Below are 20,730 nucleotides of genomic sequence, written 5' to 3'. Positions count from 1 at the left end.
GTTTTTTTTTTCTTTTCTTTCTTTTTATTTTCTATTTTATTTTTTGAGCCGCCTATGATCCCCAGCCCCCTTGACCTGCATGGCCTGCGTGACCTGCGTGACCTGCCTGACCTATGTACCTTCGCCATGACACGATAACGAGAAAAATCTTGACCCAGTTCATAATTCCACCACATACAAAGACTGACAGCAAAAAAAAAAGGAAATAAAAAGAGACAAAACTCTCTCTCTCTCTCTCTCTCTCTCTCTCTCTCTCTCTCTCTCTCTCTCTCTCTCTCTCTCTCTCTCTCTCTCTCTCTCTCTCTCTCTCTCTCTCTCTCTCTCTCTCTCTCTCTCTCTCTCTCTCTCTCTCTCTCTCTCTCTCTCTCTCGTCATATATATAACACCTGCCTTGTCTTCTTCAGACGTGCCACCACCACCACAACCACCACCACCACCACCATCACCATCACCACCTGTATATCCCTCACCTTCACTTATCAGGTCGGGAAGAGGTGGAGGTGTTCTTGGACAGAGCCTAGTAGCCTTGTTGTTGCTGTCCGCCCAGATAACACATGCAGGCCCATACCCGCCCGGCAACACGTGGAAGGCCAAGGTAGTCACACACACACACACAGCGCGGCCAAACACTGCCATTTAAGTGCGGTCTGAATGACAAACGTTAAGGAAATCAAGCTTCTAGTGGATCACGTGAGATGCTGTTCTATTTTTGTGCCCCAAGGTTGTTTTAAGGAAGTTCTAGGATGCCTTGGTGATGCGTGGTGAGTGTTTTAATTTGAAGGAGTGAGGAAGAGAGGGCAGTTGTTGTAGTTCTTGTGTCTTATGTCTTCCGTGTGTCTTTCTGCTAAGATGTGTTTCCTCTACTTAACTTCTCTCTCTCTCTCTCTCTCTCTCTCTCTCTCTCTCTCTCTCTCTCTCTCTCTCTCTCTCTCTCTCTCTCTCTCTCTCTCTCTCTCTCTCTCTCTCTCACATCGTTATTGCATCGCCATGCTTCAATCAGTCAATTAATTCTCTCTCACACCAGATATCTCTCCCAGAACACCTCTCGTATAAAATCTCCCATAGCCTTTCCCATCCTCGTCTCTCACGCTCCTTCATATAAGAACATAAGAAATAAGGGAAGCTGGAAGAAGCCATCAAGCCTACACGTGGCATTCCCTTTTTCCCTTTCCCTTCTCATTAACTCCTTCCTTCTTTTCCTCTCCTGTCTTCTCCCTCATTCCTTCCTTTTTTCCTGTCATTACATCCTTTCTAAGTCACCTTTTTGTTTTTCACTTTGCCTCTTCTTTACCTTCCCCACGCGTCTCTGCCTCTCTCCCCCTTTCTCTCCTCCTCCGCCTCCCCTTCCCCCTCATGAAGGCAAACAAGCACCTTACCTTGAGAGTCATCCCTCTGACCCATACGTGGCGGAAGTGATCGGAAGGGGAGGAGGTGAAGGGAGGGGGAGGGAGGGGAGGGGGGCATGACCTCAGAGATGGACCAGCTGGGGAATAGAGAAGGGAGGAGTAAGAAGGGGAGGGGGAGGAGAGTACGTGTGACCTCTACCATGAAAGGGGAGTGGAGGGGAGGGAGGGAGGGGAGTTAAGTCAGGTGCGGTCAGTTTATGGATGGTTATTGTGTCCTCATTCCTCACATGCCTTATTTTTTTTTCTTCATAATTATTTGTGTTTATTGTTCTGTTGCCAAGTCCTCATCCCTTGCATCCTCTTTTCCTCATTGCTGGTGTTACTCTAGAGACATTCTCGAACGTTGTCCCCCCTCACACTTCTCCTCCTCCTCCTCCTCCTCGTTCTTCTCTTTACAGTTTTTTTTTTTCTATCTTCTTTGCTTAACTGTCTCTTCCACTAGTACCTGGTGTGGGATAGCTATATAAACAGCTTAATATGGATCTCAATGTTGTTTATCTGTTTATCTTCCTTTTGTATTCCTTTGTATCCCTTTGTATTTCTCCTCTTCCTCCTCCTCCTCCTCCTCCTCCTCCTCCTCCTCCTCCTCCTCCCTTCCTATCTGGTGGGAGAGATTCCAAATAAAAAACGAGTTGGTATGTGTTTTTTTTTTTTTTTTGTACAGATATCCGAGAAATACAAGGTAACGTTTGGAGAAAAAGGAGAAGGAAAAAGAAAAATAGCAGAGTAGGAAAACTTTGAAATATAATGACCGCAAAACCTCTTACGTATACTAGGAAAGTTTTTGCAATGTGAAATTAGCAGAAGACTGATTCCCAGCCTTCGACACCCGACCAGTTTGTTGTTTTTGTTTTACGACACACAGAATACCAACACAATCATTCATCATTGCAGTATTATTAGTAGTAGTAGTAGTAGTAGTAGTAGTAGTAGTAATAGCACCAGTAATAACAGTCTTCTGTAAGCCATTCATTGTTTTGTAATCTTTAAGAGTTACGATAATATTTTTCGCTACACTTGCGGGTCAAACGGCTGACCTGGGAGGAGGAGGTGGTGGGTGGCGGGGCGGCACGGGGCGGGGCGTAGAGGTGGCGGGGCGGGGCGAAAGTGTGAAAGGTGAGGTGCCCTTGTGTCTACTACGACGCTCGACTTCTTGGTGATTACTCAGGGTATGTGAAGGAGCTGCTGGGGAGGAGGAGGAGAAAAAGGAGGTGGAGGAGGAGAAAAAGGAGGAGGAGGGGGGGAGGAGTGATGTGGTACAGTGGATGGACGTTAGAAATTTGCTCTTGAAGTGGTTGTGGGAGGAAGGGGAAGGGAGGGGAGGTGAGGGGATGTTGGGGGAGAGAGGGGAGGTGAGGGGAGGAGGGGGAGGGAAGCTCACCAGGTCACCAGGTCGGCAAGTTTTTACGAAGTGTTGCGGTAGTGTGTGTGTGTGTGTGTGTGTGTGTGTGTGTGTGTGTGTGTGTGTGTGTGTGTGTGTTACTCATTGCATTCGTGGCGGCAATATTTTGACAGTTTACTTTCACTGTTTAGTCAAGTTTTCCTTCGTGCATAAGCGATGACTCCGGGAAGTGACCTCCCCACCCCCACGAGCCTGTCCAGACCCTTACCTGTCCGTAACCTGCACACACACACACACACACACACACACACACACACACACACACACACACACACACACACACACACACACACACACACACACACACACACAGCGACAATGCTATTACATTTTCCCTCTTGTCAATAAATAAATTGGAACAAAGCTGACTATAAAGATCACGCACTGTAAAGGTTCTCGGTTTGCTTCACATTTCGCGCCGCTCTCAGTAATAATAATGTTTCCAGTGCTTTGTTTCGCTTCATACTCGCATTGCGCAACGACTTTCGCTCCAAGCCCTGTAGTTTTAAGTGTTCCCTGTAATTCCTGAGTTCCAGTGGGATCACAAGTTGTCGTAATCTTCATTTTTTTTTTCTTTCTGAGAGTGAAGGGGAATTCGATCCTCTGCCTCTTTTTAAGGAATTATTTTGCCATACATTCCATCTTCTAAGGGTTTATAAGCATAATTCTAATATTCTTATAAGAAAAGAAGTTTAATCTTTTCTTGTCCTTTTCTTATCCTTGTCCCTTTTCTTGTCCTTATCCTCTTTTTTTTTTTTTCGTTTTCTAAGACTGATGAGATCTGAATCTTTGTTGACTAAGGGGTGGGTGTACATTACCTTCAATTTTCAACTGAATTAATTAGAAGTAACATGATAACTCCTTCATAATGGACTAAGCTTACCTTTCTCTTATCCCTTTGCCTTTTCCTCTTTTTTTTTTTTCCTGAAAGTGAATGAGAATGTGAATGAATTATCTGATGAATAATTTTGCGATACTTTCTAACCTGTGCTGGATGATAGGAAAAATTTTAACCTTAATCCCGATACCCTCTTCCAGTCCACACTTCCACGGCTATATTCTGAAACGTTTTGTGCTTCTCATTAGGACCACATATTTTCACAGGCTATAAACATAATTACCCGTATTATCAAAGCTGTTTGTTTTTACACTGTGATGTTGAATCCTTGGTAAACTTTCACCAGAGCCCTAAAAACACCCTTAAAAATCCTAACAACTTGTACCAGGGTTTTCAGCGGTGTTTCTTGTGAGTTTAGTGATAGTACGAGCAGAATTCAGCATCACAGATGGACAAACACACCCTTGGGAATACGAGCAAATATGTCTATAGTCCTTGAAAATATGTAAGATAGAAATCTCACCGACTTTGAAGAGTTGAAGCAGCGGCCGATTGACACTGTAGGGGTGAAAATACACTAACTCATCTTTCAAAAACACTAATAACTTCCGCTACAACTTGTTACAGTTAGCCAAGATAAGTCAATGAAATGCAGAAAGGAACGGTCATTGATTAGCAAGGTATAAGACAGACCCATCAAGACGTCCTATTCCCCTCTGAAAACCCTAATAACTTCCCATAGAACCTGTAAAAATTAGACAAGACAAGACAAGACGCTGACACATTTGAGAATACACGAGAGACGGCCATTGATTAGTAAGATACAAGAAAGGTCAATGAAATCCTGGGGTGAAGTAGCGGGAGTTAGGTATTGAGGGGGTAAAAATGCAATGGCTTCCCTTTGAAAACCCTATCAATTTCCCCTTAGAACCTGTTTTGGGAATGCAGGTGGGCAGAAGACAGGTCCATAAAACATCCTATTGATTCTGGGCAGAAGTAGCGGGCGTTGGGTACTGAGGGGGTGAAAATGCTCTGGCTCACCCGCACGTGTCGAGTTTGCTGCAGGAGGCACTGTTGGCACTAACGGCTGGAGCTCGTATTGGGGTTAGCGTTACCCTGAGGAGGGCCGAGTCAGCTGCCTGTGTGTGTGTGTGTGTGTGTGTGTGTGTGTGTGTGTGTGTGTGTGTGTGTGTGTGTGTACGTGAGGCAAGTCTCGTGTTGTGGTTTCAGGTGCACTGTCTCGACGAGTTTGTTAGTTAGTTTTTCTCTCTGTCTCTTTGTCTATCACTTTCTTACTCTTCTTGATTTGTGTTTTCGTGTGTCCTCCGCTTCTTTGCATTACTGTAATAGCACGAAAACGGCACACAAGTGATAAATACGTGGAAGAATAAGGAAAAATTAAGTCGAGTGGAAAAATTTATAATATGAATGGATACGTCACACACACACACACACACACACACACACACACACACACACACACACACACACACACACAGAGAGAGAGAGAGAGAGAGAGAGAGAGAGAGAGTACTTACTAAGACTCAGTGACACTAATGCATGCGCTGTTTGGCAATACACGTCACTTTCTTCTAAAATCAATATTATTTTTAACCTAAAAAGAAGAAAAAATAAAAGATCCACATACTTACACTTACTCTGCTTTGCCCCACTTACTGATCAGCCTCAGGACAGGTACGAAAGGTGACCTATTTACATTTATCACATGTGTGCTTCTCATATTTATATCTTCATTTACTTTGTTACACCTGGATGTGATGGTGGTGGAGGTAATGGTGGAGTAGATGTAGTAGAAGTCGTAGTAGTAGTAGCAGTAGTAGTAGTAGTAGTAGTAGTAGTAGTAGTAGTAGTAGTTGTTGTTGTTGTTGTTGTTGTTGTTGTTGTTATTGTTGTGCTAGTAGTAGTATCATTTTTCTTTTCTTATCGTCTTACCTTTATTATTATTATTATTATTATTATTATTATTATTATTATTATTATTATTATTATTATTATTATTATTATTATTATTTATTACTATTATTATTTGCTGTCTTTTCCTCCTCCTCCTCCTCCTCCTCCTCCTCCTCCTCCTCCTCCTCCTCCAACCTATCTTTTCCTTCTCCTTCTCAACCTCCACCTCGACTTCTCCCACCATCAACACAAATAACAGAACAGACAAACCTGCCACGGCAACTTATCACCCAAAACAGAGGCGGAGACAAGACAACAAACGCAGAAGATTAAAAATAAAACCCACCACATCCACCACTGTTTAAGCCTCGTGTGGGTTCAGGCCCTTAAGTTGAACCCTCCCTCTTCGCCATAACCACCACTTCGAACCCCTGTTAATTGCCACATGCAGCCAGGTGTACGGCTATTAGGGCTATTAGTCACACGTAATGTCTCAGTAAGCAGGTGGGTAATGACATGTAGCGGCTATTAAGGTTAGGGTTAATGGTGGTGATTAGAGGGCTGGTCGCGTTCCCCTTGTTGGTTTGGTGGCGGTTGGGGGTGTTGCTTTGGGCTGGGAGAGAGAGAGAGAGAGAAATGTGGGGGGGATGTAACATGGTAACAAACACATGGACACACACAGACAGATATAGACACATACATAAAGAAACACAGACAGACGAAGTAAGAACCACAGGCATGAACAAGGAAAACAAGACCATACCACTTCACGCCTCTCCCCAGTCATTTTTTCTTTCTTAAGCTCAAAATATTCCCCTGCGTCACCTCCTCCTTAACGAATACAAAGGCATATCCCCTGGCAATCAAGTCCTTTCACTCGTGACTCGTGAGGAAAGTAGAGTCGGCGGCCGCGACCCTGACAACCCCCTGGACGGAGCAAAGGGGGAGAACATGGCGGGCGACCGTGAGTCCTGCGGTCCACACTTTTTGGTCAGCCTTCCCACGGCAGGAGTTGCGGGTCGAGGATGCCATCGTCCTGGAGGTGGTGTTGCAAGCCTTCCCTCACACGCTGGTCTCCAAAGGACTCCGTAGAGCAGAGTCTGTGTGTGTCTGTGTATGTTTTCCGGACACCACATACGCATGAAGGATTGAAAAGGATGTAAGCACCAGCAGATCCTTACGTCCTTCTAAGATTGTTTTATTGCAGTAGTCTACACGTCTAGTACGCTGCCTGCACCACGGGGAGCGTAATGGCAGTTTGACTACTATTTATTATTGTCATTAATGCTGTTAGTTAGTCAGCCCGCATCGGAGGACAGGTTTGGTTGCATGGTTCATTACAGGATGGTCATGCATGCTCCTTGACTGGCAATGCCTTGACCCAGATACTCGCGGCCGCCTACTCCGTGCCAGTTAAGCCGCTTCATTCTTGTCTTGTCCCGGGAGAGGCAGACTGTCGCGGTGCCTGTGTCAACCCGCAGCACCAGTCCGCGTAATAGTGATGGAGGAGCTGCATTGCCTGCGTCCAAGTGGCGTCAAACACTGCAATCAAGGCGTGCAGTGGCCTGGAGGCTGCCATTAATGCCGACACCGCAACCACAGCCTCACCGCCGCCCAGGCCAGCATATCTGTCAGTCCTGTTGCCTCGACGCTGATCCAAGGGGCGTCTTCCAATGATTGACCCTGACTGTCCCTTGCGGTGAACCCACGACCCGTGAAATTTACATATCACTGATCGGAAAACTGAAGTTGAGGAAGATGGAAAGTATGTGCGAAGGAATTATGTTTTGTCGGAAAGTATCGGCAAGGGGACATGTTTGGTCTTAATCAACTCTGAGTGCACGATAGTTCAGCAAAGGCAGCACGTGAGGCGAACACAGCAGTAACAAAGAGAGCGTCACATGAAGCAAACACGTCACCCAAACAATGGTGACACGTTCCGCTGGTTCGTCCTCGTACAATCAATACAATATGAATGAGAAAGGCAAAGCGAAAGGCTCGTAAGGAACGCACCTTTTACTCAGCCCTGCAGTAAATGGAGCAATCAAGAACCTGTTTTATATGCTTAAGTCTTGAGGCAAATTAACTGCTTCAATAACTAACGTCACTCTTCATTACACTGCCATCATTCTTTATCGCGTCACTGCCAACATGCACCACACACTAATCAGACACCATTATTTGCACTACATACTGCTAGCATTACCACACCACCACACCACCACATCGCCCTGTCGACACCCTGCAGAGCGCCACCACCTCTCACCACACTTGTCATTCACGAGCCGCCCTTGAGTAAGGAGGGAGGCATTGATGAGTGACGAAGTGACGTGAATGTTGATGCCCCGCGTTCTGCACCACCTCGGTGGCACCAGTGGCCGACAGCTCCTTCAGGCCGCTGGGAACGGGTCCAATTACTGACACGTCCTTGCCACCAGCGCCTCTCGGGGATGTTGCTGCAAGTTGGGGAGGAAAAGGAGACCAGCGGGAGGGGAAGGGAATCAACAAGGCTGTTCCACATTCGTTTTTCTTCTCTTCTTTTTTCTCTTACGTGTAACGGCACCACCAAATCTTTAGCAAAGTTGAGGAATTGCTCCGAATGATCACCGCAAAATTTACTGAGACGCGTCGCCACTGAACATCCATAACACTTTATCTTTCAAGCAGCGTCGCCTTCACATCCTGAGCGGCGCCAACCACTTGATGCTATCCTAGATAACCCGGCGTGTATGTACGAATTGTGCTGCGTTCTATATTTACTATGAGTTTCAACATTTACCCGTGAAGCTCTCATGAGGCCCTCCCAGCCCCCCCCCAACCTTCCCTTCTCCGTCTATCCACCCCTCCATCCTCCACCCTTTCCATCCTCCACACCCCTGCCGCCCGCCGACACCCGCCCCGCGGAGCACCTCGAGGCTTTCAGGCGAGACTGACCGCCGCTTGCAATGTGAAAGAATGAGTATAATTTGCGGCAGGAGAAGGAACGAGTCTGTCCAGTACCGGGGTGACATGACGGCGTGTGCGTGCGTGAGTGCGTGACTGCCTGGGATGCTTCATGAACCACACACACACACACACACACACACACACACACACATACACACACATACATATACAGGTGAGTGGGGATAGCATTATGACCCCGACTGATCAGTTCTGAATACAAACAAGGCCCGCCTCGCCCCTAGTACAGTGACACCTGACCCAGCCACTCACTCAGCACTGCGGAGACTCTACTGAATGGAACCAGGGAGAGAGATCCATCACCATCATAGTATAAGGATGATACACTGATAATTAACGCTTTCAGTACTAGATAATTATTCCCCTAAACACACACAAAAAAATCTACAAATACTTTAGACACTCCTCCTTGGTTGATGTATACGTTAGTATATAATTACTGGTAGAGAGAGAGAGAGAGAGAGAGAGAGAGAGAGAGAGGTATGTATGCTTTCGTGCTAGTGTCACACGTAGGTAAACTGTTAGGTCGGGAGAAAGGAAATGTTGATCCTTTTGCCTCGCCCCTCTATGACCGTGTGTGTGTGTGTGTGTGTGTGTGTGTGTGAGGGGACTGAAGCAAAGCAGGGAATGCAGGTAAGAGAAATGCGTTGTTCGTGTTTGGTATTCGCGGGGCTGGCGGTGCTGGAGCTGTGTGGGGCAGCCAAGTCTCTTCCTCATGCCGCCGCGTTCTCTGTTTTCTGTTGGCCCCACCTGATGCTGCGTGGCTTGCTAGTAAATTCTCTCTCTCTCTCTCTCTCTCTCTCTCTCTCTCTCTCTCTCTCTCTCTCTCTCTCTCTCTCTCTCTCTCTCTCTCTCACACACACACACATACACACACACACACACAATCACCACCATCAGGGTTACGAGTGTATAATCAGCCAATCCTGAGCGGCACGGCAGTAACCTTGACCAGCAGGCGCAGGTCTCGGAGCCTCGTAGCCTCGGAGCCTTGCCCACATTCCGGCGTGCGCCTCGGTAGCGGTGAAGTCACGAGCTTGCGTCACGCGACCATCTGGCGGCGCGGCGGTAAGTGTCTCATCCTGGAAGGCAGGGCGGCGTCTTGGCGGATCTCGGCCTGGCTGGAAATAATAATGACTTGGTCTTTTAATGTGTGTGTGTGTGTGTGTGTGTATGTTTGTGTCAGTGCCATTAAGTTTCCTACGCGTGAGCTGTTTCGCACCTCCCCCCCCAAAAAAAAAAAAAATTTCACCACTTCCTCTTTTTTTTTTCGTTTGTATTACCAGAGAAGTATTTCATGTGTAACTGATTACTGCTAGAATGACTTGCATGTACAGAGAAACAAACAAGACGATTCATCACCATAAATAGAACATAGCCAGCAGAGCACCTACGTACACTAATCATCGCATTGATTTACATATTGATAAAGACTATGAAAATTCGAGGGACGCACGTATGTAACAAGTGAAAGTAAATGAATGAGGGAAGCAGAGGAGGTCTTGCGTGCTGCCGACCTCCCATCAGTGCCCGCTTGCCTGCCTCGCTTGTTGACAAAGGGCACAACAATGGCACGGGAGGAGGAGGAGGAGGAGGAGGAGGAAAATACTAGAGTGGAGTGGAGGGGGAAGGAGGGAGTAACATTGTAAACGTAAAATGCAAGTTTCCTTTCACTCATCACCTCGCTTCACCACCACCACCACTACACTCCATTCAGCGTGTCCACCTTGAAAACACCCGTGAGAGGGACTGCCTGGCACCCATCCACCCATGTCTCACTCCTCAAATCTACCTTACTCACTCACTCAACTCTCCGCAAACTTAAGAATACCCGCAAGAGACCAACGCGTCATTTCTCGACACCCCCTCTCTCACTCAATAATTTTCCTCCCTAACTACTCTCATTGAAAGCCAAAAACTCTCTCACTCGTCTCAGAATACTCCCTTACTAATTTCATACTCATTTTCTCACTCACTCACTTATTCACTCACTCACTCACTCAATCAATCAACCAATCACTATTTAACTCCTCCTCATTCACTCCATAACTTCCCTCACTAACACTTCTCATTCAAAGCTTAACACACTCGTTCACTCATAACACCCCATTACTAACTCCTTTAAATTCCTTCCCTCTCTTTCACCCAACACTTCTTCACGTTTCCTTTCCATTGCTTGGCCAAAACCACACACCGGCACACGCACAATCTCATCCATACAACTCAGTTTCCCCTACAGTAAACAGATACGCCCTTTGAGTAGCTAATAGGTAATGTGTATATATGGCGCCTTACCCTCCACCATCAGTCAGTCATCTGGGGTGGCTCTCCTGCTCTCCTCCTCATCACTCTTCTGACGACACGACGGCAAAAAGGTCAGGGCGTTAATGAGTTTTATCACAGAGCGCGAGAAGGTAGCGTGGCGAGGGAGCAAGGTTACCATGGATGAAAGTACGAGCGGTGGTGGTGGTGGTGGTGGTGGTGATGTGATGGAAGGGGTGTGAGTGGTGGCGAGTGGGGGTGGTGATGGTGTTGGTGGTGGTGGGGATGTTGTGCTGGTGGTACCGACAGGTGCTAGCCTCCTCCTATTCCTCCTCCTCCTCCTCCTCCTCCTCCTCCTCCTCCTCCTTCTCCTCCTCCTCCTCCTCCTTCTCTTTCTCCTCCTCCTCTGGTTATTGTTATTGTTGATATTTTTCTGTTCTTTCTTGTTTTTCTTCTTCTTCATCATCATCATCATCATCATCATCTTCTTCTTCTTCTTCTTCTTCTTCTTCTTCTTCTTCTTCTTCTTCTTCTTCTTCTTCTTTGTCGTCATCTTCTTCTTCTTTGTCGTCTTCTTCTTCTTCTTCTTCTTCTTCTTCTTCTTCTTCTTCTTCTTCTTCTTCTTCTTCTTCTTCTTCTTCTTCTTCTTTACCTCCTCCTCCTCCTCCTCCTTTACCACCTTTACCTCCTCCACCTCTTTCACCACCACCTTCTCCACCCTCTCCTCTACCACCTCCTAAATACATCACCCCTTTACCCTCCCACCCTCACCCTCACCCAAAGCACTAAGGCAAAACTAAAACATGAACAAGAGCAGAGCGGATCACACACACACACACACACACACACACACACACACTCAGTTCACCATAACAGCGCTGCGATCTTGCTGTGTGTTTCCTGTCTTCGTCATCTGCACCCGAGGCTGTGTTTGGCAACGTGACTGGAACACAACTCTTTGCGGGGGGGCGAGGTTGATCTTGATGAGAATACATGGCGTGGCGGGGGTGTTGGAAAGAGAGGAGAAAGGGGGGAAAGAGAGGGAGAGGGGGGAGAGGGAGAGTAAACGATGGGAAGTTATAGTGAAGGTGACCAGACGTGGGAGGCAAGACTGAGGCAACAACACTAAGTTATCACGGGAATGAGACTGAGAACGCTAAGAAATTGAGGGCATTGTACTGATTTTTCTAGCTTTTTTTTTTCTGGACTGCTGTTATATTTGTGCTCAGTGGAAGAGTTTAGAAGCTCCTCATAAGAAGTAACGTGTGTCTTGTTATTAGCAGCTGATCCAGAGTTTGTATTAACAAGGTCATGTAATACAATGGATGGAGATTGATTCATTGATTGAGTGGGGCATATGGTTCCGGGACATTCAGTAGACTTGTGGCACATTACACTGGTTTGGATCCTGCTTCGTGGCTCCTGGTTCGTGGTGAGTGTCCCGTCACCTTACGAGCAAATCAGGCAAGATAGGCGGAGCACTAAACCTTTCAGGCAGCGAAGGGTTAGCGTGGAGCGGCATCTTAGCAACATTTCTACTTGTACCTCTTGTGTTTCTGATAATGTCATTGCCACTGCATTGCCTGGGCGCTGCAGGGCTTCAAGGGGTGTGCAGGGTCGTGGAATGGGGGCACGAGTCGACCTTCACAGCACGTGTCGACAGTGAGGAAAAAAAATTACAGTCGTTCGTTATTAATTCCTGGCGACAAATAATACATATGTTCATGTCGAGTGTTTTCACGCCTACCAATTACTGGAGTGTGACCTCGGCCTCCCACGTTTTCTCCCGTCAAGTGTGGAGATTGACTGACGCAACGCCAAAATTACATGGTATTATCATTAGAAAACGTATAAATTGTCTGGTATTAAACTTTAAAATAACTGGAAAGGTTTGCCCTCTCTTCCTGCCTCCGTTCATCCGGCACCTTGGCCTCCAGCAGCCCTGTGTGGAGAGGCGAAGGCAGAGAAATGGCCCACATTGATAAGTCCCTCCAGTACTTCGCGTCAGCCAGGCCAGTGGTAGAGTCGAGGCCAGAGATCGATTATCAACTTGCCTACTGTCTATGTGCTTTTTGTTTTCTTTCATTCCTAGAGTCGAGTTTCTGACAATACAAAACCTGCCAATTGATAGATTCTTAGCATATCAGAGAACTTAAGATTGAAGGAAACGCAAAACATAGCAGAAATGAGTGCAGAAGTTTATTCCACTACTTCCGGCGACTGTATCTCGCTCCCCTAAACCTGCCGCTGCATGTCCCCATATTCTCTTTCTTTGTCTCTTACTCTTTCAGCCCCTTGCACGTCTTCACAGCCCAGCACACAGATCCACTCCAAGGAAGACTCACTATAGAGAAGAGTTAAACCTGAGCATCACGTCAATCAATCTGCGTGACGTTCGAGTGTTCGCCTCACGTCCTCACATTTGCAAGATTGTTCATGGCTACTTTACCTTGAAAGTCACCCTGGAACACACGCACTCACTCACGCATCAGAAACACGGAATCTTGGAGAAACTGAAGGTGAATAATCGCTAATCATTATTGTCTCTTGCTTCGTAGATCCTGTGGCGATTACACCTGCTGTCTGAACCTGCATGGTGACACTCTACCCACCTGTTTACCTGCCTACCTAGGACCATATTTTGAAACACCTCTCCCCGCACCTTAACTATTTTCAAAAGGCTCTAACTGAAGTGACACGGATTTTTTTACGAGTGTTTTTTTTACGATTCTAGTGACAGGTTAAAAAGATTTCTACTTTATCAACAAGACAAACACTCTTGCGAACTCGGCTAACCATCTCTGTGGCCTTTGAAAATAGTCGTGGTGAGGGAGCAAAGCGTTTCTAAATACGGGTCCTACCTTCTACCTAAAGGCGACCTAGCTAGAGGCGCCTGATCCGTGAAGCCAAGCGGTGTTTAGAAAGCGTGAGGTGGTCGAAAAAACAGAGGAAAATATTTAGTCGCAACACGAGCTGATGTTACCTCCCCGTCCGTCAGGCGTCACAGTGAGTTACTCGTCCGCTGGGGTGCGTCGCGGCCAGCACCTCATGGCCTCGCCCAACACGACCCGAGCGGTGAAGGGGTGGACGCCAGGCTGCTAAGGACGAACGTTTGGATGGCGACACAGCTTACACGTTTTCTCTCCTTTTTTTTTTTTTTCTTTTCTTTTATTTTTTATAGGGGAAGGTGGTGTGTGTGTGTGTGTGTGTGTGTGTGTGTGTGTGTGTGTGTGTGTGTGTGTGTGTGTGTGTGTGTGTGTAATCCAACTAATCAAGGCTGGCACCAAAGCGCGTCCTCAAAACATTTAATTCTTCATGACACGAGATGCTTCAGAATTAACCTCATCACAGCTCCATCATCTTCTAGAGTGTTAGTCTCATTTAAATTTCCACCTTCGAATTCTGCTGTATGAGGCACTAATTACAATGAGTCTTATTTTAATGCGCTCCGAGTATTTACTTTGCTCTTCTGTCAACCAGGTCGACGAGTTGACTTACGTAATGTTGTCACCCTCCGGTGTCTTTGCGCGTCAAGGTTAGCACTCCTGGGACCACAACGACTTTCGATTAATTTTAGCGATGTCGCACGTGGGGAGGGTGCGCCCCGACCCACTGGACGCCTACACCCACCACACTCGAGGCTACGGGAGCGCAGATTATCAGACAAAACGAGTTGTAAAGAAAAAATACAACTCGTCACTTTCACATCATTTATTTTTAGTTTCTATTCATATTTAAAAATGACTCGTAAAGCACAGCGGCCTTAACCTGCCTATGCTTATATATGTATACCTGTTAGGCTTCTCGGCGGGCACCGGGACCTGTGAATCATGGCCTTTGTGGGAGAGGGAAGCAAGTTTTGGGACAGTGAGGGCATTGCAGGGGCGTCAGGGAGGAAGTGTGGGGGAAGGAAGGGTTAGTGTGAGCGAGCAGAGTTCCTGAGGCGCGGGCCACATGTGGGTCGCAGGAATTCAGCAAGGAAGCATCGGTGACCCCGCCGAGCGCAACATCAAGGTGGACCAGCGCGCTGCGCCGCACACCTGCCTGGCCTGCCAGGCTTCCGTGGCATTGTACGGTGCGGGGCGGGGGTCGCGAAGCAGCGGCATGGAAAGGAAAATATTGCCAAGTATCTGTTTTCTGATTCACTAAGAGCATGTTTTTTTTTCACTTTTGTTTTCTCTCTCTCGTAACTATTGTGTAACTTCCTGAAAAGGGAGTGACGCATTTCTCGATTTCGTCCTTGTTATGTCACGTGGATGTGAATGTCACTTCCAAGCTGAGCACGCAAACTGGATCCTGCGGTGGCTGTACTGTGTTGACGCCGTGACGCAACAACCTGACGGGGACGTGTGGGTGAGGGTCAGGCCTCGCGGTCACGTGCGGGAGGATGCAGAGGGTGGAGGGTGAGGTCAAACGGGCAGGTGTTGAAAACTTTCTCCCGCGACCATCCTCGTGCTGAGATGCCAAGCTTCCCGCCAGTGCAGCGTTGCAAGGTCTCTGCTTCCTCGCTCTGGATGGAAGTGAAGGGAAGGTAAACTACATGCAAATCAAATTACTGAGTCACCCATGATGTATAGCGAGGGTGTTGTGGGAAGTGCGGCACAGCGTGGCGAGTCTGGGTGGCTGTTGGTCACAAAGTGCTCAGCTGGTACTGTTTCAAGATAGGTCACTCAAGGCATCACCTTATTAACACAGGAGTTAGGCTTGGGACAAACGTTTACCTTTGTTCGGCGACAACTGCCACCTCAGCTTCCTTGGCATTGAACTTATGGGAGGTAAGGAACCTTTAACTCCGGGACAAGGCCGCCTGTGACATGAATAACCACACTTTACCTTTCCTGCACTTCCTCAGGCAAACATACCACTATGCCAACTGACCGCACCACAAGATGAGTGCTTGGGTAAGTTGTGTCCGCCTGCCCCGACCCGCTGGAAGTAGGAGCCGCTGGTACTTATGCGAGCGTGCCGACCAAAGAGTCATGGACGCTTGGCAATCATATTCTCATAACAGGACTTAAGTGTAGCTCAGGCGCGTGTCTTTTCGAAAATCTATTATGTAAGCACTTTCCTGCAGTGAAAGCGGTTGTCCATTTATGTGAATAATGAATGTAGATAAATGTGTGCTTGGCTCATGACCGAGAAGCCTTAAGCTATAAGAGAGAGAGAGAGAGAGAGAGAGAGAGAGAGAGAGAGAGAGAGAGAGAGAGAGAGAGAAGAGGATTAGTTATACTAAATGGCTCTCTGTCATTCATTGTATCCTAACCCCCAATCTTTGTGCCTTCCAGAATACGCTTCTTGGACGTGGTGTTGGACGAGGAGCGGCCGGAACCGGAATCCATCACCACACAGAGCAGCCTGCGCCGCCGCCTGCTGTGGGCCCGCAACAACGCCCCCGCACTCGTCTTCACTGCCCTCTTCGTCGGGGTGAACGCCGCTGTCTTCCTGGCGAGAGCTTACCAGTACCGCCACACCAACATCCTTGAAATGGGCGCCCGAGCTTGTGGTGAGTCCTCTGTCCCTTCCTTTCTGATTCTCTCGGCGACATGGCTTTGTTTTTACGGCGTCTTAAGTCATTATTAATCAATTTGTATTTCTTGAGTCTGGATTTTTGCTTCTTTTTTTTTCGAGTGCTTTGGTCGCAAGTTTGATTGTTATGTATTTATCGTGGTTATTTGTCTGGACGCAGCAAGGGCAGCAGCTTATTCGTGAAAAATTGAGGTTCTTTACCCGTGGCTCTCAGCTCTGCATAGGCACGGCACCGAACCATAGCAGAAACCTCCGTATGCTTGTTTGAGTGAGTAGTTGATTTTCGTAATTACCAGTGTTACCTGTATTGTTATTACCAGCCAACACAGGGCTGGGGGCGCCACTCACTTAGGCACCGTTGAGCAAGGCGAGACCAGCGGCAACGACCTTCAAGGCTGAGGTGACTGTCACAGCGAGGCGGGCTGCTCACCGCCTTGCGTCACCACCGGCACGCGCCCACCAACGCCGCGCTTACCTCATATTTGGACCTGATATTTCGCATCAGCAGTGATATCTCGTAAAGGCGATAAAAGCTATACACGCGGCAGAATGCGGGTCGTGAGTGAGAGTTTTTCTCCACCATGACCACCCCCGTGCCTTCCACCGCCTCGCCTCACCCTGTCTATCACCGCCACGCCACCCTCCATTGCTCGCCCGTTGGGAAATATGACACAGCCTCTGGTCTATGTATGCTTCACTCCCACACGCGCAAAAAATCAGTGACAACGCTGTATTTAATGTTAGTTTAACCTGATGTTGAAACAAATACACATCAATGATCTATTTTACGACTCGAGAGATATGATAAATTTGTCTTCACTTACTCTAAAAATTTACATCCCAAAAGGTGAATGAGGTGAGTGTGTCAGTGTTTGGCCGCGACTTGCCGCTCATTAATACCAACACATTCTTGGGAACTCGGCGAAACCTTTTCATACACGCCACGAGATGGCATACACTCCAAGAAAACCGCTTGTTTTTTATTTTTATGTAAGTGTTGTTTTTAGTTTTCCTTTCCACATACCGCTTGCCGAAGAAAAGTTAGCTGTTTTCTTAGAGCCTAAAGGTTACGATGGGCCCATTAAGTCTATTCCGCTGGTGGCGTCTTCCTTGGCAACCGAAAAGGTTTAGATATTAGTTGATTAACAAAAAGTCACGAGTAATGGAGACAGAACTCAAGAACACCAGAAGAAGAAAAGAGAATGAACTGATTCTTGTTTGTCTTTCCCAGGTCAGTGCCTCAACCTGGACTGCGCGTTGCTACTTCTCCTGATCCTACGCAGGACAGTGACGCGCCTCAGAAGTTCCTGCGTGGGCCACATGCTGCCCTGCGACCAGCATGTCCACTTCCACAAGATGGCGGGCTGGACCGTCTTCCTGCTCTCCATCCTCCACACTCTGTTCCACATCGCCAACTTTGGTAAATAGAGGCATCATGTTTCGCAGTAATTACAGACAGCGGCTGAGGGTGTAACGCCCGGGCCTGACTGACCAGAGACAGCGTGACAGGGGCGTGGCCTGCACACCCTGCGCCCACACCGACCCATGACCACCTTCGACGCGCCAGACTGTTCCTGCATGATCTTGACAGTTAACAATATCAAGACCATACAAGAAATGACATTAATATACGCTAAACTATTTGCATTTTTTTTATACACAGTAACGAGATTCTACAACTAATGTGCTCCTAAGCCTCATCGCTACATTAATAATGTTTTCGCGCAATCTACTCCAAGATCGTCTTGCGCGGAATCTTGCGTTCAGAGGCAGTCACGCGTCGCTCGTATTCTTGCTGTAGAAATCGAAAGTTACAAGTTATCCTACTTACTAGAAAGCACTAAGAAGGAATAATCTGCACATTTCCGCCTCTTCCCTTTTCACGTAAAAATCGAAAACGAAAGAAAAAATAAAATCATGTATTCCCGTTAGAGATGCGTGGACAGCAACCCATCAGCAAGTGGAGCAAAGGAGCAGCAAGCACCCTTGTTCTCTCGGGTGTTTGCGTTGCTGAGGTGTGTGTAAGTGCAAGTGATCGCTGTGTGTTATCTGTGTCATTGCAACCGTGCGTGGCCGTGGTGGGGCTGTCGTGTGTCGCCACCACCTCCTCCTCCTCCTCCCACCGCGGTCTTGGTCTTGTCGCCGCCGTGATCTTGAGCAGCTTGAAGCATTGCGGTGGATCGTTTAGTAATGGTCTCTTATTTTGCAAGTGTATATTATGTTTTGATACAACGTGCATGTCATCATTGCAGGGAAGGTGAACATGACGCGGTTAATTATTACCACCGCACGCCACATGACCACTAACTTGTATATGTCTGTGTGTGTGTGCGTGTGTGTGTGTGTGTGTGTGTGTGTGTGTGTGTGTGTGTGTGTGTGTGTGTGTGTGTCTGTGTGTGTGTGTGTGTGTGTGTGTGTGTGTGTGTGTGTGTGTGTGTGTGTGTGTGTGTGTGTGTGTGTGACTAGTGAGTCGTATCCCACATGGGAACGTGAGGCATCGAGTCTTGCTGCCTCCCGCGCCTTTCTTAACAGCATGAACACAGGTGATAAATGTTTGCCGAGACTAGACCAGTACAATGATGTTTTCTTTCCCCCACAAAATCTAGTACTGGTGTGCAAGACTTATCTGCCCCTGGAGCCACTCTTGAAGTTATTTTAAGACGTCACATATGGCGCCACGACAGCCGCTCACCTCACCTCGGCCCCGCGCAGCTGTCATCCAATGTAGCGGCTCTCGGCCTCGACCACTCATGTGCTTTTTATGACAATTCAGGGACCGTGTTCCGAAATGCTTGGTGGTCTCATAACGACTGTTTTCAAAGGCCACTGACATAATTTTCTGGTTCTCGTGAGTATTTTTTCTAATTTGATGATGCAGAATTCCTGGTAAACCTCTGGAATGATGAAAACGCCCTCAAAAACATGAACTAGAGCCTGCCATAAGTAGTGGTGGTGAGGCAGAGAAACGATTAACACCTAATGAGTTGCGCTGCTGGTTGAGAGTGTTACCTTTGAAACGGCTCTCCCTGACGTGTCCCTTCTGTCTGGGTAATGTGTTTTCTTCTTTCATTTTCATTTTCTCTTCTACTCACTTCCTCCACCTCCTTTAAATGCACTTCAACACTTTCTTCTTTCGCTTTCCTTTTCATTTCTATTCGCCTCCTACTTTGAATGCACTTACATACTCACACACTCACCTGTCACTCCCGCTTTTTCTTTCCCCTTCTCCCTTTTATTTCTTCCATTGTGCTATATGACTTGTGACGTCTACAACACTTTTTTTACCATTCACTCTTTTTTTTATGCTCTTTGGTTTCTTTTTATTATGGTGTTCCCTCTCCCAGCCTAAATATTTGCGCCTGTACACCACACTCCAAGCCGCTGTCCGCTCATTGCCACCACCACTCCTCCAGTCGCTTGGGTGTTGAGCGACGTGACCCACACCCGGCGGGGAGGGGCCACCTTCGCCTCACTGTGTTTTTGTGTCTGAAAGAATGAAAGTTGATTGGTTCGTAATGATTGTGTAAACAGTGGTGATGTTGTTTTGATAATGATTCGTGTAAACAAGAGTGCTGCTGAGAGAGAGAGAGAGAGAGAGAGAGAGAGAGAGAGAGAGAGAGAGAGAGAGAGAGAGAGAGAGAGAGAGAGAGAGAGAGAGAGAGAGAAATATAACCCCTTTCCAAATTACTGTCAGGCCACTTAATCTTCACCTCTCGTGCCTGTGTTAACTAATCCCATAACCCTTTGTTTACAACACATTGGTATTTACTAACACTGCGGCAAATGCTGGACTTGCATCCTCTCAGCCGCAGACAGACAGACAGACAGACTTGCTGCCACACTTAGATAAGGTTGGACGCTGATAAGTTGCACACCGAGGTAAGCTCACATCTAAGTTAAGTATTTGGGTATTTTGTCCATAGTCAGTTCTCTTCTGCTGTCACTGTACTGATGATTAGATAATTTGAAAGTTTAACGATAAATTTGTGTTTGATTTTTATCTTCCGTCGTCCAAATTACAGAAAATAAATTGGTCTTTTTTTTTTATGGATCTGACTTTGGCCCCTTTTGGGAACGGTAGTGTTATTGTTCTTACTTCCCTTGCCTGATATTCCTTATGAATGAATAAAATTATGGTGATAATCTTGGTGGTGGTGGAATTCACTTTATTTCTTTTACTTTCCATTGTTTTGCTTCTCATTGGCTTTCAATTTTTTTCTAACTAAACATTTACTCCACTGATTGCTTTGGCATCACAAAATTTTGCTAGGGAAGAGTATGATTTCGAGAGACGCCACTGATGCCAAGAGTGATGGAGCAGCTCAGACATCTTAGTACCCACAATTTTGCTTCTCCTCAGCAAATCAACTAATCCCACTCATGTAGTGATAAGTGCACCAAACAGGGAAGAATACATA

At 47.0% G+C, this 20,730-nt stretch overlaps 1 protein-coding gene across 4 annotated transcripts in view; it reads left to right on the top strand.

Moving 5' to 3' along the window:
• LOC135103072 (NADPH oxidase 5-like) overlaps positions 1–20,730 on the top strand; it is a 67,055-nt gene that overhangs the window by 39,425 nt on the left and 6,900 nt on the right. For 2 of the 4 annotated variants that reach the window (XM_064009032.1, XM_064009029.1), the window contains 2 exons: positions 16,072–16,289; positions 17,544–17,732. In XM_064009032.1, coding sequence (XP_063865102.1) covers positions 16,271–16,289; positions 17,544–17,732 — 208 coding nt within the window. In that variant the 5' untranslated portion in view covers positions 16,072–16,270. Of the gene's footprint in view, positions 1–11,993; positions 13,306–16,071; positions 16,290–17,543; positions 17,733–20,730 lie in introns of those variants that run through there. The other 2 variants (XM_064009030.1, XM_064009031.1) reach the window with 2 other exon arrangements.

Source organism: Scylla paramamosain, chromosome 8 (genome assembly GCF_035594125.1).
Source record: "Scylla paramamosain isolate STU-SP2022 chromosome 8, ASM3559412v1, whole genome shotgun sequence".
Taxonomy (NCBI): domain Eukaryota; kingdom Metazoa; phylum Arthropoda; class Malacostraca; order Decapoda; family Portunidae; genus Scylla; species Scylla paramamosain.
Note: the sequence above shows the minus strand (reverse complement) of the source record. Positions and strands in the feature narration are given on the sequence as shown.